This window comes from Arachis hypogaea, chromosome 2, assembly GCF_003086295.3.
Source record: "Arachis hypogaea cultivar Tifrunner chromosome 2, arahy.Tifrunner.gnm2.J5K5, whole genome shotgun sequence".
In the NCBI taxonomy this organism is placed as follows: Eukaryota; Viridiplantae; Streptophyta; class Magnoliopsida; order Fabales; family Fabaceae; genus Arachis; species Arachis hypogaea.
In genome coordinates, this window is record NC_092037.1 from 85962697 (window position 1) to 85984149 (window position 21453).

General features: G+C 34.2%; 2 protein-coding genes across 2 annotated transcripts; one reads left to right on the top strand and one right to left on the bottom strand.

Annotated features, from left to right (window-relative positions):
* The first annotated feature begins 3978 nt into the window (after positions 1 to 3978).
* Positions 3979 to 5776, top strand: LOC112748892 (probable glutathione S-transferase). Its single transcript, XM_025797140.3, has 2 exons — positions 3979 to 4428; positions 5270 to 5776. Exons 1-2 carry the CDS (start codon positions 4105 to 4107, stop codon positions 5630 to 5632), a joined length of 687 nt encoding a protein of 228 aa, XP_025652925.1. The 5' UTR covers positions 3979 to 4104; the 3' UTR covers positions 5633 to 5776.
* A 13406-nt stretch (positions 5777 to 19182) lies between these two features.
* Positions 19183 to 20270, bottom strand: LOC140177183 (zinc finger BED domain-containing protein RICESLEEPER 2-like). The gene is made up of 3 exons (XM_072210030.1): positions 19707 to 20270; positions 19341 to 19581; positions 19183 to 19235 (listed from the first exon to the last, which is right to left on the bottom strand). The coding sequence occupies exons 1-3, from the start codon at positions 20268 to 20270 to the stop codon at positions 19183 to 19185; spliced, it is 858 nt and encodes a 285-aa protein (XP_072066131.1).
* Positions 20271 to 21453: the final 1183 nt, after the last annotated feature.

A 21453-nucleotide genomic window follows, 5' to 3' on the forward strand; every position in this document is an offset into this window, starting at 1 on the left:
AAAAAAGTCCAACTGTTTTAAAATAAATTTTCTTTTAATATTTGATTAAATATTCTTGTATTTAGTACTTTTTTTTGGCACTTCCTCTTAGTTAAAAATATAATTATTATAATTTTTTAGTTATTATTGTTAGGGGTATTTACAGACGGGATATGGCTGAAATTTCAATCCAATCTGTACTAAACTCATTAGATCAAATTCGATATTCGTATTTTTTATGTTTGGATCGGATATCAAATATATCCATAAAATAAAAAATATTAAAACAATTATTTTTATAAAAAAGTCAATAATTTTTTTGTTTACTTTTTTAAACATATTTACTTCTATCTTATTAGAGTCTGGATCCGATTCGATCCAATCTAATCATCTTACAGATCAGATCATATCCACAAATTACAGATCAGATACGGATAAATACTGTGAATTTATGGATTTATGGATATGATCTAATCTATGAACACCCCTAACTACTACTATAGGTTCATTATTGCAAAAGAATGCTTCTTTTATTATAAACCATTATTAGATCTTAATTACCATTAAAACAACTTAATTGTCAACAAAGAGATAATACTTATTGGTCTCTGAAATTATGTTCGTATTTATCCATAGTTGTAAAAACCGAACTGGACCGATTGGTTTGACCAGAAAACCAGTGAACCGGACCCTAGTCAGGTTCGATTTATTTCTTGGACCATTTAAGGAAGAAAACCGGTGTGAACCGGTAAGAACCGAATCAAACTGACGAGAACCGATGCAAACCGACGAGAACCGGTGCAAATCAGTCTGCTTGAAAAAAAATTTTTAAATGTCTCCACCATGTCTCGAACCAAGAATCTTGGAGTAAAAGCAACCTCCACTTGCCACTTAGCCATTGCACTTCTAAGTACTATATTTGACAAATACTAATTATATAGTATACATAAATATCTAATTTAATTTAATTTTTGTTTTTTCTATTTTTAAAATTAATTATATTTTAATTATATACCATTATTAATATAAATATAAATTTCACTAAAAATTTATTAATTTACTTGATCTATTTTATTGCTAGTATTGTGATTAAGGTTATTTGTTTTGATATTAGTGTTAAAATCTACTGATATTATAGTTAGATGATAGGCTTTATAAATTATTTATTTTTTATTGTGTCAAATTAAGATACTATTTTAGTATTAAAATTTTATGGTTTTTTTTATATTAGTTATTTTTAGAAGTTGAGACTTGATTCTTCATAAAATGTTAGTGAAGATATGTATTTCAAATTTTAATTTAAGTTTTTAACTATTTTATATTATATATTTACGTGAGACCGGTTTTATCGGTTCAACCAGTGATTTATCGGTTGAACCAATAAACCAGTGAACCAGTAGTTTGACCGGTTTGATCACTGGTTTGGTTCTGACTATGTTTCAATCTAATTTCAAAAATTTTGATTTGCTCAATTTAGTCTCCCAACTTAATAGTTATGACTCACATTGGTTCCTAATCTTATTTTTGTTACTGTCTCACAAAATCATTAACGACATGCTGAGATGGACTAACGACTGCTACATTATACATTCTAGCGACTATTTGATGTGACAATTAAAATTTTTTTACCTTAATTTTTTTCAATTAAATACTTAAAACCCTAATATGAGTCATGGATACCTAAGTTAAAAAATCAAACTAAGTAAATTGAAACTTTAAAAATCAAATTAAAGCTCGAATATAACTTCAAAACAGAACTTTAACTTATGTAGTGATTAATTTAAATGAAAATCAAATAAATCAAAATTCAACATAATTTTTATCAATGTTTTCAAATTCGAAATTTCTATACCAAAATTAACTAGGATTTTTTTAATTAAAAATTTAATAAAATAGTGACTTTAATTATCTTAACCAATGTCCTAATTAATTACTTTTATGTCTTAAAAAAACTGTATATGAGAAAAAAATAATTAATTTGTCTACTTTAATAAATAGTTATTTTACTAAAATGAAAAACTATTTTTTTTAGAATTTTTTAAGAACTAATTAATATTATATATATTTTGTTACACTACATTTAGTTGTAAAAATTTTATTTATTTCTAATGTTTATATTAAAAATGAAAAAAAATTAAATGAGTAAATCTTAATCTATAATATAATAATAATATAGTAATTGTTTTATATATTGTACGAATATAAATTAATTATTTTTTTATTTATAAAAATTTTAAGAGGCTTGAGCTTATTATATATATAAATAATTTTTTTGATGAATATGATATATTTTTTATATAAATAATTAAAAAAATCTAATAGTTAATCTATTACCTTTTTTGTTTTAGTCTAAATTAAATATTTTTATTATTTTTGGAAAGAAAATCTTTTGAGAAATTTAATAATATGTGATGAGGAACACCGAATAAATTATACAGAAACCAATTAAAACGCAACATGGAAACATCTTTAGCAAAAGATGAAATAGGCGTCTTTATCTGAGTGGCCACCATCCTGAAATTATGTACACAACTCGTGTCATGTCCAAATTAGGCGAGGTGAAGTTAACGTTCCAGATATCGGATAGACAACTAAAATAAATAGATATTTTTTTTGTATCGCTAATTGAAAGTAATTATTAATAAATGAGGTAAATATTAAATCGATATCCGAATGATTTTGACGCTGATAAAATGGTATCTACTTTGTTATTGACAAAATAACCTTAAAAGATTTTAAAATTTGACAAAACCACCCAACCGTGAAAGAATAACATAACAGTGAACGAAAAACGTTGATGTGGTCGTCGAAAGAGAGCTCCGATAATGGCAGAGAACTTCGGCGACGTTTCCGGCGACCTTTTTCGTGTTCGTTGCTTCTTCTTCTTCAACACGCCGCTGCGTCCCCTTTCGCCATGGCAGCTGAAGAAGAAGACCACCATGGCATGCCGTTGCACCTCGCCGCGTTCTTCGTGTTCGCTTTTCGCCGCTTCTTCTTCAACACGCTATTGTGTCTCCTTTCGTGTTCCCTTCCGCCATGACAGCACCTCACCGCGTTCTTGTGTTCGCCGCTTCTTCTTCTTCAACATGCCATTGTGTCCCTTCTGTGTCCTCTCCCTCATGGCAGCACCTCGCCATGTGTTTCCTTCCACTATGGCAAAAAAGAAAAAGAAGAAGAAGAAGAAGTATTTCCGCTGCCATGCAGCATCAGCGTCCCCTCGGCCATGGTGAAGAAGACGGCTGGAAATGTCGTTGGAGCTCTTTGCCATTATTAAAGCTCTCTTCTGATGGTCACATCACATTTTTCGTTCACTATGATGTCATTCTTTTCACGGTTGGATGATTTTGTCAAATTTTAAAATCTTTTAGGGACTATTTTGTCAATAACAAAAATTAAGTACCATTTTATCAGCATTAGAATCTTTCGGGTACCGATTTGGTATTTACCTCTTAATAAATATATGAATCATGCATTTCTCTTCTTCTAACTATTTGCAATAAAATATAAAAAAAAATATTATCTGTACACTAAAATTAACTATTGTATATTTGTATACAAATACATATATAGTTTAATTTATTTTTAATGTATATCTTGTATTTTAATATATATTTTACTCTAATAACTAATTTTAGTGTACATCTAACATAATTGAATATAAAATTTATATCTTTATTATTTTCAATAAGAGGTTTTGGACAATTTCCATGAGATTTAAATAGAATGACAGTAAATAAAATTTTAATGAAATTATCTATTTAATAAAGTTACTTTTTTTCTTACTAAGGGTAGAGAGACTCGAACTTGCAGCATCTTAAGTGAGTATTGAAAAATTATACCATTTGAAATATAACACATTGATATATTTAATAAAGTTACTTATCATACACCAATATATTATCTATTTATTATTAATAAGTCAAAATATAACAATAGATGAGTTAAAGAAACATTTCGCTGACTAATCTTTTTATATATGTAGTTACAATGATGTTACATAAATTGAACAAGTCCAATATGAAAATGCCTAACCTATCGATAAAAGCAATCAAAGACCGAGACAAAGGAAACTACTAAAATTGGTTAAGGTCGCACCACAAATTGAAGAAGCTACATACAACAATAATGGCAGCAGAGCAAGAAGAGGGATTGAAGCTTTTGGGAGTCAGAGCAAGCCCATTTAGTCACAGAGTGCAGCTAGCTCTGAAGCTGAAGGGAGTCCAACATGAATACCTTCAAGAGAATCTTGAAAATAAGAGCCAGCTACTTCTCAAATACAACCCTATTTACAAGAAGGTGCCTGTATTGCTTCACAAGGAGAAGCCCATAATAGAGTCTCTTGTGATTATTGAATATATTGATGAGACTTGGGATGGGTACAAGATCTTGCCTCACGAACCTTACCGAAGAGCCTTGGCTCGGTTCTGGGCCATCTTTATCGCTGAAAAGGTAATTTTACTTTTTTATGCTCCTTCTTTAATTTGTGTTATTAGGATTTAAATTTTTTTGGATGGGTACCTGGAAATCGCATGCATTAATCTCTTCCATTTATGTTTGGTAAATAAAAAATATCACAAATTAATTTATTGTTTATTTAAAAAAATGTCCGAAATTTGAATCATTTCTTATATATGCAATAACACGTTAGTTAGTAGCAAACTCTTATATAAAATTTAGATATGTGATAAATTAATTCTTAACCTTTCAAATTAAAAATACCATAAAAAAATCCAAAAATAAAAAAATAAAAAAATCATGTATTTATACTTATAATTTCAACAAATTAAAAATGCTTTTAAAAATAACTAAAAAATACACTTTTAAAATTAATTTGTATTTATTATCATAATTAAAAATTTTAATATATAATTCAATAACCCATATATTAATAAATATTTAAATTTATCCTAATTCATCCATGATCAAAATTTTCTATCTATTATTTATGGTTATTTTAAATTTTAAAAATTATTTTACCAAAAATAAATATTATTTATGCTTATTAAAATTTACTTTTACATATATATACCATCATGCTAAGTATATACTAAAATTAACTATTAGCGTAGAATGTATATTGAAATATAAAATATATATTAAAAATAAATTAAATTTTATATATATTTATGTACAAATACATCATGACTGATTTTGATATACAATAATATTTTTGCATATATACGCACATCAATCTATCCTGGGATTAAGCATAGAAAAAATGTAAAGTAACTTGTTTAGTTACTTTCTGAATTACCTAGTAACAATTATTTTAATATGGGAGCATAATTAGTGCATGTATACTATATGGACAACCGCGTGGACCTTTGATGAGGAAAAACGTGAGAAGGGCACTGAAGAAGTGAGTGAGATTTTGAAGACTCTTGAGAATGAACTCAAAGACAAGTTGTTCTTTGGAGGAGATGCACTTGGGTTTGTGGACATTGTTGGTGTCTTCTTGGCTTTTTGGTTCCCTATATTACATCAAGTTCTGGGGTTGCCTCAATTGGTAGTCATTGAGAATTTTCCGAAGCTTTATGATTGGAGCCAAAGACTTCTTGACCTTAATGTTGTCAAAGAAACTCTGCCTCCTAAAGAAGATGTTTTTGCTGCCTTCAGTGCTAACCTCCAAAGGAGCAATAACGCTACAAAATAGACGCAGCAGTAAATTAGTAAATTTTTAAGAATTTTACTAGCATAAATTTCTAATTTAGTTTGTGATTTTATGAGTTAAGCTTTAATAGTTATTTGTGTAAGATACTTTTGATTATTTTGAACTGAAATTTTATTATCTTCCAAACACTTTTTATATAAATTTCAGTGCAATCACATGCATTATAGGGTTACACTATAAGAAAGGCGCCGAATACCATCGGATTTAGTATTGTAAGTTACCGACGAATTTACCAATAAATTTGGCAATTAATTCGTTAGGTCCAAATATTATCGACAGATCTTATTTTTTGACGGTAAATTTGGCGATACAAATTGGAGGAAAAACAACGAAAAAATGGCGCGACATTTAACGTCAGATTGACCGGCAGATGAATCTGACAGTAAGCTCTTTTAGTGAAACGTCGCATTTTGGTCAAGCGCAATTCGTTACTGTCAATAAATTCAATGGTAAACGTGCCCTAAATTTGAACTGCACACTCTCTCTCTCCCTCACCCTCTCCCTCTCCCTCTCCCAACCACCTCAAGTAGTCACCTTCTCCAGCGCTGGCCACCACCAACATTCTCCAAGGATTGCATGGCGCGACTGGAACTCATTACATCGCCTGAGTAATTGCTGTTGTTTGCCCGAATGTCGCTGTTACTGTCACTGTTGTTGTCGCCACTAGTCCTACTTATAGGTAGGCTGTCCTCGTCCCTCTTCCTCTTCCTATTATTTTTTGTCAATTTTAATTAATGGTATCCCTAATCGTAGTCGTGACGTTAGTTTATTTTGATTACACATTTTAAAATTTAGATTGAAATTAGTGAATTTGGAATATAAATGTGGTTGTCCTTGTGTTTATGGAACTATAATTGCTTTAGATCTTAGCCATATCCTGTAATTTAGTGCTTGGTCTATATAGCTATTGTTTATTTGCTTGCTTTCACATTTTTTGCTTTCTTATATTTGTAATAATGTTTTGTTTTGGAAATATTTTTACGTGAAAAAATGTCAATATGTATAACGCATGTTCATCAATTTTAAAACTAGATTTTTTTTGAAGATAGATGAATTGCATTTCTTTAGAATGTAAAGAGACATATTGTCCAAAGAAGGACAAATAAAGAAGCTCAGATAATGATATACACATCACTAGGTAGCGTTTGTTTTCAGGTACTGAGACAGAGACTGAGAGACTGAGACTCAGTATCGTGTTTGTTAGTTCAGAGACTGATACTAAAATTTCTGTCTCTGTCTCCAAAATTTCAATATTTCAGTACCTCCAAAAAGTAGGGACACAGGGGACTGAAATTTTTAGAGATAGAGACTGAAACTTTAATAACATTTTATACCTAAAATACTTTCATTTCAATTAATTAATTCCAATTTTACCCTTTATGCAAATTAAATTAGAGTTTCATTCTTATTTTAATTCCTGTCTCTCATTTTGCACCAAACAGAATACTGAGATTTGTTTCAATCCCTGTCTCTTAGTCTCTGTCTCTCAGTCTCAGTCTTTCTGTCTCTGTCTCTCCACCAAACGCTACCTAAAAGACAAAAAGATTAAACTTAAAGAAAGAGAAGGTAAAGTTGAAACAAGCATTCTTTGAGGTTAACGCTTCATCTTTTCTGAAGAATTTCTCGTTGCAATCTAGAGGCCATTTCCATTATGCTTGACGCTGATGTTCTCTTGGCTTCAAATATTTCTAGATTCCGAGCTTTCCATACGGACCAGCATATACATGCAAAGAGTGTGAGGGAGGATTCACTTCTTTGGCTGCATCTCACCGCCGTGAGCCACTAGGTTGCGAAATCGACAGGATCCTGTTGGTTAATCGCCAATACAATGGGAAAAAAAGCTCCAGACTTCCCTTGCTGGACCAGAGTGTCGCAAACAGTACACAATTGATTCTTACTCCGTTCTACATCTTGAGCACAGCGGGGAAGTTGTTTGAAATTGCTGGTGAATAAGTTTCAACATAGATAATTTTTCGTGGGAAACTTTCCATAAAAATACCTATATTTTTATGGGATTTTTAACCCTCCAAATGGCTTTTCAGATTACAGGGTTCCTCATTACAGCTGGAATTTGCTCCATTGGGTCATGAAAAAAATTGTAAGCAATAAGATAGCCAGATGTTGAATCGTACTGCTTCCGCTTATTCCTGATCCACTGGATTTTGTCTCTGCTATCCGCATTAATGCTGAGGGAGAGAATATGGTTCCTGACCGCTGAAGGAAACAACTCAGTGATCAAATCCTGGTTCCATTTTTTATTCTCGGTAAGTAAATCCTTTACCATATTGATTCCTGTGAATGGACTGCTATTAATGTTTAATTGAAAGGGATAAGGGGATAGCCAAGGGTCGTGCCATATACGAATATTCTCTCCTGAGCCAATGCTCCAACACAAACCTTTTTCCACCACCTTTCTCTCCTCTAATAAGCTCTGCCATCCCCAGGACGGTTGGTAACCTTTTATAGCTTGTAATGTGTTTGAATATCTATAATATCTCCCTTTCAGTATGTGAGCCAGCAATGAGTTAGGATTAGCAGTAATACGCCAGAATTGTTTGCCTGACAGTGCCATATTCTGAGCCTTTAAGTCCTTAAATCCCAAACTTCCTTGCTTTTTTGGTCTCGTCATATGGTCACAGCTGATCCAGATCATCTTTCTCTTTGAACCACGTTGACCCCATCAAAATTGTGATAATATCCTGTGAATATCTTCTATGAGTGACTCTGGTAATCGAAAATAGGAAAGGATGTACACAGGAATAGCTTCTCCAACTGCCTTGATTAGGACATGTCTTCCTCCAGCTGATAATAGTTGCCTCTTCCATGTATGAGTTCTTTGGCAGACGTTGTCTATAATTGCACCAAAAGTGGCTTTCTTGGATCTCTGTACCACTGATGGTAGGCCATGGTACTTATCCTGAGCTCCTACGTGTTCAATGTTAATCACCTCTGCCAAGTGCTGTCTAAGAGTATTAGGAGTGTTCTGGCTAAAGAAAATTGCAGATTTATTTAAATTAACCTTCTGTTCGCTGATTTTTTCGTAGTCATAGAGTAGAGCTAGGATATTAATGCATGCTTCCTCTATTGCTTTACAAAATAGTATTAAGTCATCTACAAAAAGAAGGTGGCTAACTACTGGACTTCTTCTATGAATCTGAATGCCTTGTATGAGCCTGTTTTGCTCTGCCCTGTGTAACAGATAGAAAAGTCCTTCTACACAAAAGAGAAAAAGGTATGGTGACAAGGGGTCTCCTTGACGAATTCCCCTTGTTGGCTTAAAGAAGCCATAAGGTTGTCCTTCCACAAGTACAGAGTAAGAAACAGTAGTAACAAATTCTCGAATCCAAGATATCTATCTAGCATCAAAGCCCATTCTCTCCATTATAAACCATAGGAACTTCTACTCCACTTTATCATAGACTTTACTCATATCCAATTTAATGGCCATTTCATGTACCAAGCCAGATTTCTTAGTTTTTAAATAATGCATACATTCATGAGCCACAAGAATATTATCATAAATTAATCTACCCTTTAGGAAAGCACTCTAATTAAGGCTAATAAGATCATTCATAAAATATTGAAGTCGATGCACCAAAATCTTCGAAATAATCTTATAAAATACTGAGGATAGACTAATAAGTCTGACCTGTGTCATATGTCAGGCATCTGGAATCTTGGAGATCAAACATATTTGCATATGGTTGAAACCCTTTAACCTTGGATATGGAATTTAAGAGATAGATTTTCTATAACATTATCAAATGATCCTCCCTCCACCAAAAAAGCTCACCACTGCTCTATATACATATCACATTCCAGTAGAATTGGAAAAAATTACCAGTGAATCCATCATTACTTGGAGCACTCTGTGAGCAAACAGTGAAAGTGGCTCTCTTTGTTTCCTCCATTGTTATTGGTCTCAACAGCCTACGGTTCATGGAAGTTGTTACCGTAGGGCAAAAATTATTAAAAAGTCTCTAGGGTTGACGTAATTAGTAGCGGAAAATAACTCTTTGAAATAATTTTCAGCCACAATGCAATACCTTTGGGATCGGATGCTACGTCTCCGTTATTCCCAACCAGCCCCCCGATTTTATTTTTTTGATTTCTGGCATGGAATTTTTGGTGGAAGAAGCGAGTATTTTTGTCACCCTCTCTTAGCCACTTACATCGTGATTTCTCTCGCCAATAACTCTCCTCCTTTAGCCACTTATTTTCTAATTTGTTTTCCAACTCCACCAGCTCTTCACCCCCAAATACTCCATTCTCCCTCAGTTGATCCAGCTGCTGAGTCAAATCCTCAATTATTTTCTTGAGTTTATCCGGTACTATTTCTGCCAATCGACTAGTCGGTGACGACATATCTTCGGTTTTTGGGCTAAAACAAACATTGGTGAGCCTTGAAAAGTATTAGACCAAGCATCCACTATAATCTTCTTCATTTCCTCTATCTCACACCACCTCTCTTGGAATTTAAAGCACTTTTTAATGACCATCTTGGAGGGTTGGCATCTAGTAGCAATGGGGGCATGATTCGATCCATTTTCAGATAATCTCCTAATAACAGCTGCTTCATATCCTTCCCTCCAAGGCACACCTACCATGACCCGGTCAAGTCTCTCCTGTATCAATTCACCCCCAATTCCTCCTATTTGACCATGTAAAGTATTGACCGATCATTCCCAAATCAGCTAGTTGATTGTCATTAATATATTTGTTGAAATTTCAATGGAAGTGCTGATCTTGTAATCCCTCCCTCTTTTTCTTCATTATTTTTGATTGCATTGAAATCACCAAAAAAACAACATTTCCTTGAAATTGTTGAAGTTGTATAGATAATGCCTCAAATTGCCCCACTCTAATTTGTTCATGAGTACTTAGGTATACTCCTACCAACCCCCACAACATACGCTTATTCTCATCTTTAATTTTAGCAATCCCAGAAAACGAGTTTTGAGCAATTATCCTTACCTTAATAAAGTCCTTCCATGCCAGGGCTATACCTCCCGATAGTGTAACACCCTCACTACCAAAATATCACGTTTCTAAAATTTCTAGGTCTTACATCCTACCCACCTTATAAAAATTTTTGACCTCAAAAATTGATACAAAATAAAAGAGATTTCATATTATTTCGCTCTTGAACTCATTTAAAAAAAGGCAAAAAGTCCTCAATATATATATACATATAGTTTCAAATACCAAGATTTTCATATGGCATAAAAATATAAAGGGTATAAGTATGATGTGAAATAAGGTTACAAGATAGGCTTGATGCACAAAATAATATGTTTCAAATGCGTGATGGTAATGCAAGGCGGCAAAAGGTTATAAAACAAGCTGGGGCTAAAATGATGTGCTTAACGTCCGCATACTGATCTCATACCAACTTCAGAGATTCAACTATTTAAACTCAGCATAACTTATCTCCACCATTCTCAACCGTACTTCATTGAACAATTCATCCGAAGATTTTCAATTTTGTCAAACACTTTGCAAACCTTACTATTGGTCATAAGTCCTACATCAACAGAACTCTTTCACGTAAAACAAGGTTTCACAACTCCCTGTGACGTCGTACACTTACCAGTTTCATCTTTTGCATTCACCAAATGTCAAATGTGTCCTAAAGGACTAATGCGTCGTTCACTAAGTCTAACGGTCACACAAGATGCTAAAACTAATCTCGAGTATACCCAGAAGGATAATAGACCATAGAAAAGAAAGAAAAGCGACAAGGACCGTGTTTGCAAGAATTTGAAAGAATAAATGCAATTGCAGGTAAACAAGGATACTCAAGCAATGAAGTTTGCTAGAAAGAAATCAATTGACAATTTCAAGGATAACCTTTGGATAAAAAAATCAATAGGATCAATAAGAAGAAAAGCAGCGCATTAGTTTGAAACATATCCAAACTGAGCTGAAGAAGTATGAGATTTCATAGAAAAGGAATGATTAAAGACTATAGTGACGCATTACTGCGAAATAAATTCAAATGATCATGGGGGTTTCATAGTTCATGGAGGAATATAGAATCAATAGCCGTGTTGCAAGAGTTTTAACATAATCAGAAGTGTAAACAGCCAAGATATGCGTAAGGTACAAATGGTGAAGCAAGAAAATTTAAATTACACTCCAAGAAAAGAGAAGGAGGAACGACACATCAAATTGAATGGCATAATTTAGAACACATAAGCCAATACAATTGTACATGATAAAAAGGGGCACTTTACATTTTCAAAGATTCAAGGGTCAACATCGTACCAAAAACAATTCCAATATTATGTCAAAGAGTATAAGATTTCATAAAGAGAAGTATAATGACGAGGATAGATGTTCTTAAAGATTCAAATAGTAATTTACAAATAAGAGGTGGACGTATGGAGAGATTAAAGAACTTCAATAGAGATAATAAGAAGAAAACGGTGCTGATGAGCGTATATTTTATACGCTTTTTGACATCACTTTCATATAGTTTTTAGTAGTTTTTAATTAGTTTTTATAGGTTTTAGTGTTAAAATCATATTTTTGGATTCTACTATGAGTTTTTGTGTTTTTGGGCAATTTCGGGTATTTTCTGGCTGAAATTGAGAAGCTGGAGCAGAAGTCTGATTCAGAGACAGAGAAAGCACTACAGATGCTGTCCAGATCTAACCTGCCTGCATTCGGAAGATCTTTTCTGGAGTTACAGAAGTTCAAATGGAGCGCTCTCAACGGAAATAGAAAGTTGACTTTCAGAGCTTTCCAGCAATATATAATACTCCATACTTTGCTTCGGATTAGAAAGCCCAAAACTGGTGCCCAATGCCAGCTTCCTGCCCCCTTCCAAGTGTCCAGCGCCCAAGGAGCAAAGCTCAACGTCCAAAAGCCCAGAAAGGACCCCTAGCTGGCATTCCATGCCTCAAGGACATCATGGCACATGGATCTCATCAAAACTCAGTCCAAACACTCACCAAGTGGGCCTCAAAAGTGGATTTTAGCACTAAATAGACTGTTTTACCCTACTAGTCATCTATTTAAGGGTTTATGCTTATGTAATGTTCATCACTTATGAGATAACGAGACTTGAACAATTTTCATCACCTTCCTCCCCCTCTGGGAGAGAGGTTTGCCATTATTTTCATCCTTGTATTTTTTATTTTCAGTATGAATTTCTAAACCTCCTAGGTTGAGGGGAGGAGCCCTGCTGAGTCATATGAATTAATAAAAGTACTATTTCATCTTCTTCGATCCGTGTCTGATCTATCTCTAAGATGTATATCCCGATCTTCATCATGATGAACAATACGATCTAACAAATTGGCTCTGTTCATCACATTAAGATGAACGTGCTTAACAAACACCCACGTCTACTTGGGTTCGTGTGAATACTTGGCTGGAAAGCACGAACTAACAGCTATGGATTTACATCTCTCAGACAGTTAATCCATGATTTTGTTGGGAACTTCTTGAGACATCAGTTTAGCTTATCTCTGGGGCGATTAAGGTCTTCGTAGTATAGGCTAGATCCATGAAGCAGCGTTCTCTGATTCGAAAGATTCTAGCTTGTCTGTGGAGTTTTGAGTAGGATCGCCAAGAGAATAAATAGCTATGCGCTTCACCCTCCAGCAGATTGGATAGGTAAAACCTCAGACCACTTAACCAAGGCGTTCAACCTGTTAATAGAGGAGATCAACTGGTTAAACCTCAGATCACTGGCCGTGGCATTGATCACATACAACCTGCCATAGAAGAAGATCATTCACAAGAAAAGAAGACGGTAGTACCAGAGTTACTTCAGAAAGACAAAGCAACTCTGACTTTCAATCTAATCCTATCACTTATTCCAATTCCCAGCATATAATTCCTATTATTACATGATCATCATACTTCATAAACCTTCTGATTCTGCCTGAGTAAGTCCTGCAAGACAACCATAAGCTTGCTTCAAGCCACAATCCCCATGGAATCGACCCTAACTCGCTCAGGTATTATTTGGACGACCCAGTGTACTTGCTGGTATTGCTACTGTTGTATGAGATAGTGCGGGTTATGCGTACACGCGCACCAGGTGCATTCATTAAAATTGAATTCAAGCTGAATCAAGGTACAAGATACACAAAAAATGACCAGAGTCAAGGACGTCGTTTGCAAAATCCAAGGAAATGTGTAGGAATGCAATCAAATGAAAGGTCCACAAGGAATAGATAAACTTAAGAGGAAGATCATCTTACTTAGTAAAAAGAGAAGATATGAAATAAACAATTGAGGGAACTAAACAAAGTATAAATATTTACGTTACCTCGAAACTCCGCAACTCTTTATAACCTCGTACATTTACCAAATTCACTTTCTACGCGCACAAAGCGCGTCCCTAAAAACTAACACATAAGAAATACTAAACTTAAGAATATTACAAACGATACAAATGGTATTTACAAGAAATCGGGAGAATACTCAGGTTCACAGTTGAATAAGGATGGTACTTCGCAAGTATTTGAAAGAATACATGTGATTATCAATAGACAAGGATGTATATAAGCAATGAAGTGCAGTGTAAAGGGAATTAATTCGAAAGCTTAAGAAGGAATTCTGAATTAAAGAGCTTTGACATGGGCAACAATAAGAAAGAGAGTACAGCAATTTAGAACAACTTCAAATTGAACATAAGGGAATTGGTTTATCTCTTTCTAAAGAAAGTATATAAATTCAATTTTTTTCAACAAAAACTAAACAAAGTTAAATATTATGTTATGCTAAATTAAATTCAAATTAAAATGACTTGTGTGAAGTTTATTAAATAAAAATTAACTGGAATGAAAGCAGAAAACTTGCTTTAGAAAGTTTGAAGAGTTCGTAGATATATATATATATATATATATATATATATATATATAAGTATATATGCGTAAAAATTCGAATAATGTTGTAAAATAATCAAATTATGTTCAAATGAGAAAATCTAAAGTAAGGTATTCTTGTAAAAATAAATAAAGACTAAGTAGTACTTTTAAATAAAAGCATGTTTTAACTATATAAAGAAATTATTCATTTTTTTGTAGAGAAGTATTTATAAAATCAAAGGTTGTCGTATTCAGAATTCAAATAATAGTTACAATCAGAATTAAACAGAAAAAGAACCAAAATAGAACTATTTTCAAAAGAGATTCTAAGATAAGAGTTGTAGAAGAAAAGTACTAGAATTGATACATTTTATCAAAACAAGGTTAGTTTTTATCATTTTTACGAAGAAATAGAAAACCAAAGATTGTAATTCAAGCAGGACACACAATAGTTGTAAAACACGAAACAGGAGAATTAAATCGCATAATTAGTTTACTACGAATTGCGACTCTTAAGATTTCTAATGATTTAGGAATGAAGGATTATGCGTTGCACCAAAACTAATTCAAGATCAAATCAATAAATACCAAATTTATGAATAGTGTCAAGGTTGAATGTTCCTTAAAGATTCAAGCAACAATTAGGAACATAATCAAGCAAGGATATATATGAATGACAAGATATGGTAGAAAAATATCCAAAACACATTTCAAGAAAGAAATAAAAAAACTAGATATTCTAATACAATTGATAAAGAAAAAGATAATGTCAAGCACGAACAAAGATTATACATCGAAACGGAAATAATCTCTAGAACTTAGTTTCTAACGTTCCCAATACCGCGACTCGCGTTATCTATAACTCGCATATCGTCCATGATAACCCATTAGTGTTTACATATACATAATTTACTAGTGTTAAGTCGGCCAAACTTAATACTAGGAATTATGCAATGCAAAACTAACGGCATTAATCAATAGACCGTCATGTGCATAAAGCTCTAATTCTCGTTATCCAAACAAGACCTACTACATGACAAACTCTCAGAGTATGCAATTGAAGCATAGTCGGTTCATTCCTCAGGCTCTACAAGAAAGACCGCTCTGATACCATAATGTAACACCCTCACTACCAGAATGTCACGTTTCTAAAATTTCTAGGTCTTACAGATAGACCACTTGAATCTACAATAGTAAAATTAGTGAATCCACATGATCTGAGTTTCTGTTCAACAAGTCGAGTTTAGTTTTTGGTTTCACTTAGAAAAACCAACTCGGGAGAGTAGGATTGACACATCCCTTTAAGATTATGGACTGTCAGGGGTCTCCCCAAACCCCGACAGTTCCATGAAAGGATCCTTATGGTGTTGGGGGTGCCATTGAACAGCTAGCACCCTCCACCCTCTCCACTTCCATATATAACTTCTCTGTTGTTCCTTCGGCTCTTCTTTTAGTTCCACCCACTGCTTCAGCACCTTCAGCGTTCTTTCTGGCTGAATGTTTTAGGCTCTTAAACTGACTGCCATAGTGAATTGGAGGCACATTATCCCTTTGGTTCTCCATTAGAGCTCCACTAGAATCAAAGGCATTTATGGTGATAGTTGCATCCTACATCCCGAGTTGCATTAGACTAAATTGTGTCGCATTTTTTTTACCTCTATCTAGCTCCTTTTCTTCATTGCGCCCAGTATTGATTCATATTCCATTCCCTGCTGCTCCCCTCACCGACTCCTTGGAACTGAGGCTAGCAAAATCCTCTATGAGGCAATTTGGCATCAGATTCTTATGTCTCACTGGTTGGTTGGCTTGGGGCCTTGTTTGTTTCTCAGTGCTGTCCTTATCCTACAATTCCACCCTTTTTCCAACTTGATCGGCTCTCACCCATTCTCCTATTTTATCTTCATTAATTCTTTCTTTCTTAGCATCTTTCATGAACTTGGAACAAAATTTATGGTCATGGCCTATTGTGCACAGTAGGTACAGATTGTGCCTAATATCTCATATCGTACAACCACCTCTACTTTGTTTTTATCTGGACCAATCACGCTAAGGTTGTCTCTAATAGTTTGCTCTCCTCTTATTCCAACTTTTGCCTTGATTATTCTGATTTTCTGCCCTTTAACATAAAAAAACATGCATCTATCACCTTATCCAATCCTCCTCCTAGCTTATGAGCCACTTCTAAGGTTTTAAAGGCTTCAAAAACATCCCAAAATTGGGTCCATATTGGGATGATACTAATTTTCTGTTCATCAACCTTCGACCCCTCCTTCCACCGTTGAACGTGAAGTATGTAATCCTTGAATAACCACGGTGAACCCTTCTCTATTCTCATTACATCCCATTCTCTATCAAAGAAGAAGTGAAATTGCTTGTGTCCTACCTATGTATCTCTAAAACCGTCGGGACGCCCCCATATTGCCCATAGCGCTCCTCCATTGTTCCCATATAGAATTGTTTATCAACAAACAATTTACCAATTAGACTGTTAATATAGTTCAAATTTTCTCTCCTTATATCTTCTTTCTCCAATTGTATCAAGCCCTCACCATCATCTTCGTTCTCCGGTAACCTTTCCTGGTTGTTTCTCCTCCTATCCTCCATGCTCTTGTGTGATAGAAAAATGTAGACTTGTAGAATATTTTGAATTGTTGATGTGGTAGAGACTTGTTGATGATTAATGTGAGAAAATTTTTTGAAATGCTGACCTTGACGGCACGAAAACTTTGATAAGAGTAAAAAATCCTAGCAGAGCATTGTTACCTTGACGACATTTTTAGTCATAGTCTTCTCCATTTTAAGAAAAAATAAAACTAGATTTTCTACTAATGAAAAATTTATAAATGCAATTTTGTGTTGCTTTTTTGCATATTTATTTTTTAAAATTGAATAAAAGTGAGTTAGAGTAATATGTGTCTTCATTTATTTTTCATATAAAATACTCGATTGTTAAATTATGTTGTTTTAGTTCCAATTTGATAGTGTAAAATATTATGCCCAAATTCATTAGTTGAATTTATAAATTGGACTAATTGATTTTATAAATTAGTTAAATTTATAAATGATGTTAGGTTATATTCTTCACAACAGCCAAAGTTAATTTTATTTTAATCTTTGTTTATGTTAATTTTTTTATACTATTAATTAATTTGTTAATTGCTATTTTTTAATTTTTATATTTAAATCTTGACTTTCAAATTTTTAAGAACGATAAAGAGTTAAAAAATATTAAGAATAAGGACTGAAAACTCATTTATATCTAATGTTACAATTTTTTTTAGTTTTGCTTAAGAAAGACACTCTTGTTGAATACTACTCTCAAACTCCTTCCAAGGCAATGGAAGCTCTACTTGGGGAGAAAGGGTCCTCATTGCAGTCTTTGTCATTATGTCTGCTACTGTATTTGCATCTCTCAAGATCAACCGAAGATCAGCACACCATTTCCAAGACATGATATCTCGAATTTTTAACACCAAATGATCAATAAACCCCGAGCAATCTTGTAAATTATTGACCATAGTAAAAGCTTCCACACAGTCTATCTCACATATAATGTCTCTTTGTTCCGAGTCCCATGCTAAAAGAAAGCCTCTCCAAATAGCAAAGAACTCTCTTTGCAAAATGATACGACTCTCAATTGTTCCCAGACAGCCTCGTTGCCACCTTCCCTTCCAATATCTGCTAACACAAGCAAAACCAACTCGAGCACCATTGCCAGGATAGCTAGCATCACAATTAATCTTAAAGGTACCCACTAAGGGGGGAATCCAAGAGCCACTAATGGTGGAGGAGATAGACAGTCGTTGCAACTCAAAAACATTTCAGAGCTCCTTTTCCAAGGACAAAGCCATACTAATTACCTTGTCTGTGGTCCAATGCTCATGAGGATGAAAGATCTCGTTATTCCTCGAATGCCAAATCCACCAGAGACCAGAAAAGAATCTAAAAGGGCGCTGTTTGCTGTTATGTAAGAACCAACTCATCAAATCCATTGGTTGATCGAAGATCCCTAAAGCTTGCTAAACTAGTTGGACTTTTGGACAATCCCAAATACAATGTAAAACCGATTCTTGACCTGACAAACATCGTGGACAGCTATCCATGTGCGAAATGCCCCTCATAAAACGAAATGCAGCAGTAGAAAGAGCCTCCCGAAGACATAGCCAGGCCAAAAATTTGTACTTTTCCGGAACATGTTGACGCTAAAGCCAAAGTCAATTACCCCTATCCTCCCAACTAAAAATCTTCTTATTGAGCCACAAATAACCACTAGGAGCATCATAAACCTTTGAAGTCGCACCAGTCCAACACCAACCGACCTCTGAACCAACTTGAACATCCGGGTTGTAAGAGTTAATGTTGCTCTACAGAGAGTAGGGGTGTAATCGGCTCGGTTCTACAAAGAGGCCAACCATTTGGTTGGCTACTGTTTGACCAACCGAACCGAACCAACAGTGGTTTGGTTCGGTCGCTTTTTTTGGTTTTTTTACACCTAATTATCAGAATTTAAAATGCCATAAAATGAAATTTAAAACCTTCAATAAACTAGAATAACAAGAGTATATCACATCCAAATTCAATACAAATTCAACTTAATTAAACATAAAACAAAGACAATTAAAAATGTCTAGCAAAACAACAAAAATAAACACAGTTTAAACCGAAACATTCACTTTAAAACAAATAAAAACCAAATAGCCACCATGTTTAATCTGAATCCACACCAGACTCATCCTCATCTTCTCCGGTTGGTGCAATTTCTACAAAAATAAAACAAGAAAATCAATATAGATTATAAACATAATATAGATTATAAATTATAGGCATAAACCATGAAAGGAACTACAAATTTCTTTTTTGCATACCTAATTCAAGTTTCTCAAACTCTTCAATAAGCTCCTTAAAATCAGTTGTCATTGGAGAAGTACGAAGCCAATTTTGTGTGCATATCAATGCCTCAACTGTCTTTGGAGTTAAAGAACTCCTATAGTTGTTAAGCACTTTTCCACCAGTGCTAAAAGCTGATTCTGAAGCAACAGTCGAGACCGGCATTACTAAGACATCTCTAGCTATTTGGGATAAGATAGGATACTTGCTAGAATTTACCTTCCACCAATTCAATATGTCAAAAGTATTTTGATCACGAGGCTTCTCTAAACCATCCATCAAATACAAATCCACCTCATTCTTGTTGATGATCTCATGAAAATGCACCTCCTTGAAAAAATCACCAGCCATATCGCCATCAGGTACTCCCACATCTGATGCACCATCCATTGTTGCTGAAGTAAAAAATCTACCCCATTATTTGCACTCACATAGCATTCAAACATGTTGGAGAAGGTCTCTTTCACTTTTGCACCCAAAAAATCAGAATCATCCTTATCATATAGCTTTTCAAAGCTAAAGTTCACAAACTTCAACTTGTATCTAGGATCAAGAACCACAGCAACAAAAATCATCATATTGATATTTTTTATGTTACCCCAGTACTTGTCATACTTAAGCTTTATCCTCTCAGCTATACTCCCAAGTAATGGATCTCGACTACCACAAGAAGCCTTGAACACTTGCAAAATCTTACAAAACTCATGAAAATATTGAGAAGAAGTCACAAGCAAACTACCAGACACACTATTTGTAACATCATGAAAAATTTTCAAGATTTCCATAAAGTGTTTTACATTGTCCCAATCAATATTCCTCGGAATACCACCTTGCATTAGAGCATATTCTGTATCTCTTTTCCCTAGCCTCTTGAACGCCTTTTGAAACTTCAAACCACTTTCAAGCATGGTGTATGTAGAGTTTCATCTAGTGAGAACATCGAGTTGAACAGTACACTTGTCTTGTATCCTAGCTTCCTTTATGAAATTTTTGAACCTATTCATGCGACTAGGGGAAGCACGTACATATCTAATAGCATTTCTTATCTTGCTAATAGATTCATGCATCTCTTTCAATCCATCATTAACAACAAGATTAAGAATATGTGCACAACACCTAACATGCAAAAGCTCTCCTTTCAAAGGATGTAAATTCCAATCCTCCATTCTAGTTCTTAGATAAGATATTGCAGTATCATTAGAACTAGCATTATCAACAGTAATTGTGAACACTCTAGATATCCCCCATCCCAAAAGACATCTCTCAATTTTTCTACCAATTATTTCTCCCTTGTGGTTTTTAATAAGACAAAAATTGATAATCCTCTTTTGCAATTTCCAATTATGATCAATGTAATGAGCAGTGAGACACATATAATTCAGATTTTGCACAGAAGTTTAACAATCAGTAGTTAAACAAACAGATTGATTCGGTTGTTTGAACACAGTTTTCAACCTATTCTTCTCACTAATATAAAGATTCCAACAATCCTTAGCAACAGTAATCCTTCCTGGAAGTGGAAATCTAGGTTACACAATACTCATATAGAATCTGAATCCCTCCCCCTCAACAAACTTGAACGGTAGCTCATCAACAATTATCATCCTAGTAAGGACTTTTCTACACATTTCAGCATCAAAAGTAACTGCAGTAAATACCCCTTCACCCTCTTTTTTTTGTCGGAAGGTAAGGATTGTTTGACTAGGGTCACCCGAGTCCCTAGGAAATTTTTTACATTAATTCAACAAATAATAACGCATATTAGTTGTACCATTTCTATGAGAGTCACATGCATATGATGCACCACACCAATTACATTAGCCCTAGGATGTGATGGCTTAGACTTAGGATCCTTTGTAAAGTGTTCCCAAGTCCAAGATCTAGGTCTAGAAGGTTTTCTGTTACTTTCATTGGCTTCATCCTTGCCATCCTCTTCATCAGTGTCCACATTGCTTGGAGCTGGATTTGTAAGAGTTGCTCCTGAAGTTGCACCCACATTAGTTGAATCAACCTTCCTCTTCTTTGATCTAGGATGGGGCGGGGGTTTGGTAAGCACGCCGCTGTCCGTTGAAGAACGTACCACAGACTCGA

What these genes read in the sequence shown, in the direction of transcription:
- LOC140177183 (XM_072210030.1), bottom strand. Translation starts at nt 20,270, where the DNA reads ATGCTTGAAAGTGGTTTGAAGTTTCAAAAGGCGTTCAAGAGGCTAGGG. An exon ending in ACCTGATGGCGATATGGCTG is followed by an intron (nt 19,582 to 19,706) that starts GTGATTTTTTCA and finishes AATTGGTGGAAG; the next exon opens with GTAAATTCTAGCAAGTATCC. An exon ending in GTTTGAGAAACTTGAATTAG is followed by an intron (nt 19,236 to 19,340) that starts GTATGCAAAAAA and finishes TTATTTTTGTAG; the next exon opens with AAATTGCACCAACCGGAGAA.
- LOC112748892 (XM_025797140.3), top strand. Translation starts at nt 4,105, where the DNA reads ATGGCAGCAGAGCAAGAAGAGGGATTGAAGCTTTTGGGAGTCAGAGCA. An exon ending in CCATCTTTATCGCTGAAAAG is followed by an intron (nt 4,429 to 5,269) that starts GTAATTTTACTT and finishes GAGCATAATTAG; the next exon opens with TGCATGTATACTATATGGAC.